This window comes from Lactuca sativa, chromosome 7 (genome assembly GCF_002870075.4).
Source record: "Lactuca sativa cultivar Salinas chromosome 7, Lsat_Salinas_v11, whole genome shotgun sequence".
NCBI lineage: Eukaryota > Viridiplantae > Streptophyta > Magnoliopsida > Asterales > Asteraceae > Lactuca > Lactuca sativa.
Window position 1 is genome coordinate 193629103 of NC_056629.2, and position 11527 is coordinate 193640629.

General features: G+C 36.7%; 1 protein-coding gene across 1 annotated transcript; it reads right to left on the reverse strand.

Annotated features, from left to right (window-relative positions):
* Positions 1-6605: 6605 nt before the first annotated feature.
* Positions 6606-10554, reverse strand: LOC111901022 (G-type lectin S-receptor-like serine/threonine-protein kinase At4g27290). The gene is made up of 7 exons (XM_023896888.3): positions 9234-10554; positions 8650-8787; positions 8366-8508; positions 7988-8198; positions 7666-7903; positions 7425-7575; positions 6606-7275 (listed from the first exon to the last, which is right to left on the reverse strand). The coding sequence occupies exons 1-7, from the start codon at positions 10495-10497 to the stop codon at positions 6970-6972; spliced, it is 2451 nt and encodes an 816-aa protein (XP_023752656.1). The 5' UTR covers positions 10498-10554; the 3' UTR covers positions 6606-6969.
* Positions 10555-11527: the final 973 nt, after the last annotated feature.

Below are 11527 nucleotides of genomic sequence, written 5' to 3' on the forward strand. Positions count from 1 at the left end.
AGATCTCATTATGTCACTTTTTGAGGGTTTTGGTCCAAGAAGCTTGAACCTTGGGATTTGGACGTCCCAAGCTAGGATCCTTGATCATTAAGGGTTTTTAAGGCATAAAGGTGCAAACTTTATGCCATTGAAGCCCGCATGCAAGCTTTAAGGTGTTGTTATGGCCTTTTGAGCCCAAAAGGGCATGCATGGAAGGAAAGTATGAGGCTTTACGTGTTATTTTGGTATCTAGACCTAGATCTGGGTTTTCATGTTTTGGTTTGAGTAATAAGGCCTTTGGACAAAGATTTATGTCCTAAAAGAACTAGGGTTTTAGCTAAACCCATTAACAAGGGTTATCAACGGGTAAAGTAGGAAACTTTACCCTTAAAATATCATTTTCAGTATGTAGATGAAGTATGGACGTTGGATTTGGAGAGTAAGGCTTAATATGCTAAAATAGCCAAACAGATATAGGAACTCGTCGATTCCATATAGGAACTCGACAAGTTAGGTTGTGTTGTTGTGACAACCCAAAAAATTCATTCCAATAAAGTCAATCAATCCAATCAAATGTCATACTTGTTTCTGCTATCTTTTAGCATTGTTAGGGGTCTGTTGGAGGGTTCTAAGCCTAGTACACTTAAGGATTGGGTGTAGGGTTATGCCAGCTTAAGTTCATTGGTTTGCAATCGAGCCAGAAACTCCATCACAAGGAGTTTACGGCCATAAACTCTTGGTTGGCCATAAACTCCTCCCATATACATGATATTCCTTCATTTTTCACCACTTCTCACACTTCTAAGTCTAGAAAATCGATTCTCTCTCAAGTACCATCGAGTTATTCATCCTAGATCATAAAAAACGTATGTGTTTTTTCCATCTTTGAGTTGTTATCCTTCTTAATCATGTATCACCCTTTGATTTCATCCATGGAAATCATCTTTTTAGGTAGATCTTCATCTGTCACCAAGAACACACACTTGTTCTTGGTGGCCGTGAACCCTCTTTGAGCCTCCAAAATGTAAGTATCCTTTCCCTATGCTTAGTATACATTAGAAACTCGTGTTAAACACCTTAGAATCGACTTTTTAGCTGGAAAAAAAGGAGTGTACGGCCGTACACCCTTGCATGGCCGTACACACCTCAAAACACACCAAAAGGGCTTCCAAAGTGAGAATCTAGTTCATATTCTTGATGAGAAATCGACCCACTAGCTTTCCCATTGTTCAAAGACCGTCTTATGCATGTTTGACCATGAGTGTACGGCCGTACACTCCATGGCCGTACACCCCTGGCCGTACACTCCATGGTTAGGCTGTATACACCCCATTGATGAGTCACATGAGATTCTAACACTTAGTCCAAGTGTTTCTTAGTCCCTAAGGGTGTTTCCTTACATGTCAGTTGCTTTAAACACTAAATTCCTGCCAATATATTCCATTATATGTCATTAGGACTCGTTAGTGTCTCGAGACTTCATTCGTGGAACTTCTCATCCTTACGCGCATATTCGATTGAATCACCCACATAAGGTGAGTTCATACCCCTATAATTAATCTTTTAAACTGTTTTAAATGCTTTTAAAGAGGGGAATACAAGTTGGACAAAATGATAATTGTGTAAATGTTTTGTTATAAACATCTTTTAAAGGATTGCTTATGTATTTATAAGTGATCAAAACATTTCAAAAACTCTTTTAAAGTTATGTTACTTTTAAGTTTACAAAACTCCATTTTTAAAGTATAATCATAACTTAGTAGATAAAATGAGCCTTTTCTTTAAGTCGATATCAGTTCAAGTAAACATACTAGTAAACTACAATAGGTATAGTTTAGGGGTTCAATTCACACTAGAACATAGAAAAGATGCTATAAAGAGAAACAGGGAGGTAGATACAATACACGATAACATAGAGAAACATATTATAAAGAGAAACAGGGAGGAAGATACAATACACGATAACAGAAAGAACATACTAAATACTATAACAGAAGAACAAATCATGATTAACAATATTATACCCATGATCACTAACTCATTGTTCTAAACAAAAGGTGATAATAAATGTGGTATACAAGATAACTTTAATGTGAGACTACTTCACGGCTTAGCAATTTGTTTGTTGAAGTCACATTTTGTAACCAAAATCTCTTGCAGGAAGAGCGTATAGTATGGGTACAACCATATCAGATTATGACCTTAATAAACCAAACTAGTTTTAAGGTAGTCAATACTTCAGTATGAAAAACAACTGAAAACTTACATCAATACAAGCGACAAACAGAACAATCGAGTCATAGTACATTCAAGAGAAAGGGGCCTATAATGCTAACTTTATGATTCCTTAGTTTATACATCAGGAATATATATTAATCGGATCCGACAGGTAGTAGGATGTGTGCTTTCCGCTCCATTTCATGTTCCTTTTTTGGTTGTGGTCTTAGAGCAGATTCACCCAACCTACTATCTACCCGATCTTAGCTCTGTATATATTCCGTATACATCAAGTAATCATAAGGAGTACCGGGTATGGACCAGGTCAGAGTATACAAATTCAATACACCGTTTTCTAGTACAAAACATACTTTTCAAATAGAACATTTGGTAGACAAAACTAGAAACTTACTAGAAATGGGTTTAATCCATTTTATTAAACAAGTATAACTTAAAGGACCTTAGGTGGTTAATTATATAATAACTTAGTTTATACATCAGGGTTATATATAATTAATACCTGATAGGTAGTTGGATGTGTGCTTTCCGCCTTACTTCTTGTTCCTTGTTTGTTTGTGGGCCTAGGGCAGATTCACATAACTACCTATCTATTCGATATTAGATTATATATATCTAGTATAAACTAAATGATTATAGAAGGAACCATTATGGTTACCATTTTTACTAAAAGAAATAAGGGTTTTCTTAAAGAATGTTTTCATCAAATATAAAGGAACTATTGCAGTTAACTTCGTGAGTACCAAGTGAATACGCCAGGGTTATATACAACGATGATCTAACAAACAATGGGATGTGTGCCTTTCGCCTCATTCCCTGTTCCATGTTTGGTTGTGGGCTTAGGGCAGATACACACAATCAATTTTTTGTTTTCTCTGGGATTTATATAACTTGTATCCATTTAAGACTCATAGAAAGGATTGTAGAGTCATGTTTACTTAACTTTCATCATATAAGGAGATATAGGATCTTCTGTAGGAACAAGCGAACTTTTCTAAAAAGAACTTACAACTTACATTACATCACTAAAATCTTATGAATTCACCAGCTTAAATACTGATATACTCTTTCAAAATAACTTGTATTCTCAGGAGACTAGTAAACAGGTACGTTCTATGGGATTCATAAGATGAAGTATAGTAGCTTCATGTCTTGTTTTGTTATTTGCTGTTGGATTCAATCTTTTGTGAGTCACTACTTTGTAAACACTTTAATATTAATACAATGGTTGTTTGTTACTATGATTGCTATGATACATGTGTTGTGATACTAAACATGACGTCCTCCGCCCCCGAACGTTTCTACCGTTCTGGTTTGGGGTTATGACAATTGTCCCGTTTTAGCTTAAGGTAGAACTCGATGAGTCGATGAGGAGACTCAACAAGTTGATTCAATAAATCGTGACTATGAGTAGCCAGGGAACTTAGCGAGTCGGGGAGGTGAATCGACGAGTTAGATCGTGATTACAGGATTCTAGGATTCGACGAGTTGATGGAGCAACTCAGCGAGTTGGGTCAACCAGAAAGTTAACTTTAACCAAAGCGTGGACTTTGACTAGGGGTAAAATGGTCATTTTACCCCAAGGAAGATTATTAGGTTTTAACTAAGTGTTATTGTGATATTAATAGACGGGGAGTCGTTGGAGCAGCCGTCGGAGATTCCTCACTCAAGATTTCAGCAGTCAGCTTTGCGAGGTGAGTTTCCTTCAGTAGGAACGGGTCTATGGCACCAAGGTCGGCCCGTATATGTGATATGTTAGTAGCCAAGTGTGGGCAGGGCCCGAATCTCATAGTATTATTTGAGTATAGATATATGATTGCTTGATAGGAATAGATATACTTGTTGTCTGTGTGATACTTGTATGCATGTTAGTAGCAGAGTATGGGCGAGGCCTAAATCTCCTAGACAACGGAGTGTGGGCGGGGCCCGAATCTCTTAGACAGCAGAGTGTGGATGGTGCCAGAATCTCCTAGACAACGGAGTGTGGGTGAGACCCGAATCTCCTAGACAGCAGAGTGTAGGCGGGGCCCGAATCTCCATAAGAGTGGGCGGAGCCCGTATCTCCTAGTTGCATGTTATGTGTGTGGTATATGGTAGTTTAGGGAGACTCACTACGCTTCATTCTTACAGTTTTCAGCTTTGGTTTCAGGTACTTCCACTAGCAAGGGGAAGAGCTCGGGATGACTGCATGACACACACCACAGTTTATAGCCTGGGATGTTTTAGATTCTAATGTTTTGACACATGGATTTGATACAGTATTTTGATATGATGTTTTGGGAATACATGACTTGTAATTTTATTATGATGTTGATGAATTATGGTTTTTCTAAAATGATTTCAAAACAAAACTTTTGGACCGTATTTTTGGGATGTTTCACCAACGTCAGCCCTTTTCGAATTTGTATCCAAGTTTATTGCATGATATTCTTATTGATTTACATCCTGGTAGTTAGGATGGTGATATGCTTAGTGACCTGGTTAGGTCGGTATCCTGGTATATAGGATAATGTTATCTTAGTGACCGGTTAGGTTGGTATCCTGGTTATAGGATGTTGCTATGATTAGTGATATGTTAGATCGGTTTGACTGTTATGGACATGCTAGCGTATGATATTTATGTGCACATGATTGTTTGATTGGGGTTGGGTTGAGGCGAACCTGCTTTGTGTTGAAGGCCAACATACCCTGGGTGGACCGGATAGACTGCAGACCCGGGAGGGCATATTAATTAGGTCGAAGGCCCGACGAGCAGTCTGGATAGGCTAAAGGCCCTGAGAGGCGGTCCAGACGTGCCGAAGGCTCGGAGAGCGGTCCAGATAGACTGAAAGTCTGCGAGGCGGTCCAGTCAGGCTGATGGCTCATTATGCATGATGTTTGTTAATATGATATTGATATGGTTTGTATGGTGTTGGTATTTTGGGGGAAACTCACTAAGCTTCAGGCTTATAGTTTTTTATTATGTTTCAGGTACTTCTGATGATCGCGGGAAGAAGAAGGCGTGATTGTGCACCTCCTTATGTTTTTATGATTTGATTATGGGATACTCTGACATTAAACCATTTTGAAAATATATTTGTAATAATTATCGGTTTTTGAATGATTTAAAAAGTTTTAAATTGGCTTGATTTTTATGGGTGTTACACCTCCTCTATGGTAATCAATATCTCATGGTAGAGTTAGAAGGAGAGTATCTCGTGCATCGTATAATGTCACGGTGGATTCATTGCAAACATCCATGTGCAATTGAATGGGTCACCTCGTATATCGCGGGAAGAAGAAGGCGTGATTGTGCACCTCCTTATGTTTTTATGATTTGATTATGGGATACTCTGACATTAAACCATTTTGAAAATATATTTGTAATAATTATCGGTTTTTGAATGATTTAAAAAGTTTTAAATTGGCTTGATTTTTATGGGTGTTACACCTCCTCTATGGTAATCAATATCTCATGGTAGAGTTAGAAGGAGAGTATCTCGTGCATCGTATAATGTCACGGTGGATTCATTGCAAACATCCATGTGCAATTGAATGGGTCACCTCGTATATCGAACGACAAAATTTGTATAATCATTACTATCGTTCTAGTTTTAATGGCTAAATATGTATATTATCGTTCTAGTTATAATATTTGAGACTTTAATCAAAATTATGCAACATTGATTAATTATGTACGATTGTTTTGGATTTGTAATAATATTTATCTTTATTAATTACGGACTCCTCTGTGTCGAAGGTACACATCCACAAGCCTGCAATATCAAGGTGACCAAGACCAAGCATCGATGTGCAATCCAACGTCACAAAATCGACAATGTCTTGTTCCATATCGCAAATATGGCTAGAGCATGAATCACTTGCCTTGGGATTGTAATTTCCAACATCAATCCGAGCTTTTAAACCTGTACAAACAAGCTCTTCTCCAACGACGAAATAAATATGGTAGATCTAATGAACGCCATTGGCAAACTCGGCGTGTTCAATCAACTTGTCCATAATACGAACGACACCCACACGGAGAACCCATTTTATATCTTTAGTCACCTTGCCCAACTCAACTTTTTGTCTCATCAAAGAGCCATATACGGTCACTTACATCCCTATCCCATTTAAAACCAGTCAATGATCCAAGAAAAACCAGAAACCACAGTTACTATGATAATTAAGCATGTTATGTTGAGTCATCGACCATCTAAAAACCGGCCAATGATCCAAGAAAGACCGAAACCACATTTACTATTCATAAGCATGTTATGCTTTACATATGTATATTAATAAGAAATTTATTTTTGAAGGGATAACGTTTAAGTATTAGAAATAAAAATATATAAATGTTAAGTCCAAGTCAAAAATACTGGGCCCCATTTAAAACAAACTATTTATGCCTATACTTTTCAAACTAACTTATTTATATCAATACATTTGAAACTAACACATTTCGATCAATACATAGAATATCTTTATTAGAAAACTCCAATTAACACATGGTTTTTTGTGTTGAAAAATAGACTTTCATAGTTTTCCAACCATATAAGATACATGATTTTTGAACAACCGGATCCAAAACAGAACTTTCACAATTTTCCAACCATATAGGATACATGATTTTTGAACTACTCGATCCAAATTACTAGTTGGAAAAATATAGCATTTCTCATTTGTTCATATGCGGTTTAGCTCTCGTATCAATGAGTTTGTTGACTGTTTTTTAAAGAAAAAAGCAACCACTACCAGGATCCACTTGTGATTTTTCTATCTACCATCTACCTCCGTAATAGTTAAGTTATTGATTGAACCATCTGGATAAGTTCTTGAAGGGAAAGCAGCTACAAGTAATTCCCTTCCCAAGAAAAAAGCTGGTGGCTTAGGTTGCGATAATGAACCCTCACCTCCCAACATTAGAATTACAGATGACATGTTTGGCCTATCTGCAGCATTTTGTTGAACACATAACAACCCCACTTTAATTGATCTTATCACTTCAGATGGATGGCAGGATTCAGCTAACCTTTCATCAACCAGTTCCATTGACCTTCCTTCGTTATATAGACTCCATGCCTGAATATAATGTAGTAATTAATAGTTAGCAGTAGTGACTAGAGTAGAACTATTTGCAAACGCATCATAGGCTAGTGGTGATCATATTGTATAAACACTCCATAAATGGAGTGTACTCAGGTTCGAATCTTACAGTCTATCGAACTTACATGTCCAATTAGATTATTATCATGTTCAGGATGGATAAATCCCCAGTTTCTCTTCCCACTCACAATCTCCAACACCAAAACTCCAAAGCTAAATACATCCGATTTTATTGAGAAAAGACCATTCAATGCATACTCCGGGGACATGTAACCACTGCATTCATTATGCATCATAATGCTTATGAGATTAGGTTAAGTAATGAATTCAAGAAAAATAGAACAAATTCAAAGTTTCATTAATTACTATGTGCCAACAACTCTCTTTGTTTTTGCCTGGGTCTCATTTCCTCTAAAACTTCTAGCCATGCCAAAGTCCGATATCTTAGGGTTCATGTCTTTATCAAGTAAAACGTTGCTAGCTTTAAGATCTCTATGGATGATTCTTAATCGTGAATCTTGATGTAGATAAAGAAGTCCTCGAGCAATTCCTTTGATAATGCTCAACCGCTTTGTCCAATCAAGGAGCAAGCTTTGCGTTCTATCTGTCCAACAATGTTGGTTTAGTTCCTTAAATGAATCAAATGCGGGAAATTATGTAGTATATAATATGCATGTATTATTCTAACCAAAAAGAAATGAGTCTAAGCTTCCGTTTGGCATGTATTCATAGATCAACAGCTTTTCATCTCCATGTATGCAACAACCAAGGAGTTTCACAAGATTTCGGTGCTGAAGTTTTGAAATGCAAATGACTTCATTTTTGAATTCATCAAGTCCTTGACTTGAAGTCTTGGAGAGACGCTTAACTGCAATCTCCAGTCTGTCTTCTAGCAGACCCTAAAGTTTAGTTACACTTTTTGTAATGTGAAAAAATTAAAAGTTGCAAAGGTGATTTACATTTGTATCTCTATGTATAAGTGAAATGCTTACACTACGAAAATGCAACATCCACGTTATATGATTGAAATACAATATAATTGCAAAATATTGAGTACCATTATTACCTTATAAACTGATCCAAATCCACCCTCTCCAAGTTTGTTCTCAGGTGAAAATCTGGCAGTGGCATTTGCTATTGTAGAGAAGCTAAACAGTGGTAGCTCCATGGCATCTTCTTGGAATTCAGAGACATTAATCAACAGTTTTCCTATGCAATAGATACAAAACAGACTTCAAACTTGGAGAATCTACTCAAAATTTGTATCTATTCAAGTTACATATTACTCTACTTTTGTTCTTTTTATTAGATTGCCAACAATTTAATGGTTATATTGCGTAATTTTCTTACCTTCCTCCATTTGTTCACTACCATTCCTTTTTGTCCTTGCAAACCAGAACCATGTAGCGCTGAAGCCTAGGAGAAGACACCCCAAAAAGAGTACAATTAAGATGATTTTAATGTTTGCTCCACCCTTCTTGTCGACAACTGTATGATATAACATAGCAAAGATGTTAATTTAATGTCAAGTACCAACAAAGAAACAATTCCATTAAACATTTAAGTGGACTTTAAGGCATCTACAATGCATTTGAACTCTATAAAATTTAATGGGTTACCACATCTTCATTTCACTTTTTCATACAACTTTGCCATTTTTTACTAAAAGAACATACAAAAGTTTATTGAAACATATTTAAAAAAAATCGTTTATTGGTTAATCATTTTTATATTAAAAATTAAAGTTCCATATTTTCCTATTGAATTCCATATTCATTCCATTGAATGTTAACAACATTCAAGTCAATCATGTCATTTAACTATTCATTATGGATGCACTTAGATGAAAAAACTTCTTACCTCATTTCATATATATAGGATATCAGGTTTGATGATGACGATGATGAAAAAAAAAACTAGCAATAGTTAGTTACCTAAATCAGAGGAAGCAATTCTTACAAAGATATCCTGACCACCATTGCTTTCAGGTATCTCTCTGATGTCCAAAAGTTCATTGAACCAAAGCAAGCAGCCACTTCCTTCAAATCTTATATCCGTATTTGCATAAGCCATACAAGTACAATTTTTTAAGCATTCTGCTTCACATTCCTTTCTGCTCATGCTCCTGTTAAACCACGAAATTTGTGCATCTGGCAATTTCAGATTAGAATACTTGATAAACCCATCTGTTCCACTTTTGCAATCCAATGGCGTTCTCTTCACACAACCACCCGACCAAACTGCTATCTCCCAGCTCTTTTGGTTTCTCGGCATAAATCTTGTCTCATCCAAACAAGCACATGTCTGAAAGGTCGCAACACTGCAGCTTCCATAACCATTACACATGTTGTATGTATCACATATATCTTTTGGTAATACCATGAGTAGCTGCCATTTTTTATCTTCTTCTACCCACACCCAACGTTCTACCTCCCCCAATGGATTCAAAGTGAACCTCCATACTGCAGAACTATTATCAAGATTATAACTAAAAGCCATGATTGATTCATTATTCTGTGTAAAACTTATATTCCGGTTTAGTAAAGAATCCCTATCAAACCGTATACTTGACAGTGGCCAACGGAACTTGACCACCTCACCTTGTTTTAGTAGGTTCTGAGGATAGCTGCTTGTGTCAAGGCTCCATGAAAATTCACCTCGAGCTGGATCTTGGGTACTCTTCCATGACGATAGAGACCATTCCTTACCAGTCAATAAATCTCTCCCATACTTCATGCCGGGTATATAAGTATCGGTTGGATGATCAAAACACTGCCAAATAACGTTTTCACTGTTTTTTTCATTGACAACCAGATTACCATTGTCGAGAAGCTTCGCAGTTGGGTTTTGTGATGATGTTGTGTTGGATGACCAAACTATACCGTTGATATTGTTGAAGAGGACGAGAGTTCCTGTGTCGGAGATCTTTAACATATTTGATGATGAAGGTGCGAGCGGGTCGTTTCTATTTGCGACCCAAACCACCGTTTTGAGAGAGATTTTCTTGTACCAAATACCAAGGTATCTGTTCTCAGAGCTACCTGGTCTAAAAAATCCCAGTTCGAAAACTCCGGTGGCTGAGACCAACGTGTCTCCATCTGTCAAGAACCGTGAATTCGAAATGATATCGAGTTCAGTAGCGTAGATTTTATGAAAGAAAAGTAAATAAAGAGGAAGAAACATAAGTGCTCCTTCCATTTGATCTTGTTTTATTCGCGATAATGATTCGTATTTACATCATATCAGAAACTAAGATAATACGATTATGCTTTGAGGTCCAATCAAATATCTTTTTTTATTTCATAAATCTTCTCACGTACGTCTATGCTTATGGCTTCGTAGCTTTTTGTTGACCGTTGACGTCGACCATAATGACATTAATCATAATAGACTTATCAAACATTAATCATATAGGCTTTATACTAAATAGTAAATACCAACCATCTAGTAAATTTTTCTTTTTATTTATAGCGGCAAAATATATTAAAAATCACCGTGAATTAGCAAGTAACTAAAATCTCTTAAGTTACCCGTATGTTTACACCAAGAAAAAAGACAATAAAATGATACTAACAGCTATACCATAGTAGGAGAAAGGGAAACTTTATTAAACACATTGCTGTTGCGGGCCTTCCAAATGCTCCAAATAAAATTGTAAACAATGGTGATTTTACAGTGGTGATGAGGTTCGACCTTTTCTTGGGACAGTTTTCCCATCTAACTACAAAATCAAATAGAATCCACCAATGAAGAAAATTGTGGATCATCAGAACCACACTATTTCAGCACCCATTGCCAACTCGTGGAAGTGAACTTGCACCCAACTAACAAGCGATTGATAGTTTTAGAAGCAACGTTGCAAATGGGGAGGGAACTGTTATACCTCTGCGTTGTAGAGTATATGCCATCAGGATGCCTCCGAGTTTAACCCTCCAAATGAAACACAAGACCTGTAAGGTTACATTTTAACCCAAGTAATTGAAGGCCCAATATACACATTAAATCAATAGAGAACTTGTCATCGAGTGAAATGTGCTAGCGAGGTTTTTTGGAAAACACCAGAGAAGTTGAAGGTGTGTATTAGAGAGGAAATATCAAAGTATTCAGAAATCGAGTCAAGACTAATAGGCGCGGACAACCAAGACCAAGGATCAACTAGATGAGCATCGATATGAAATAGTGCATGATTTTCTTGATTCCAAAGCATAAAGATTGGGAAATCAATCTT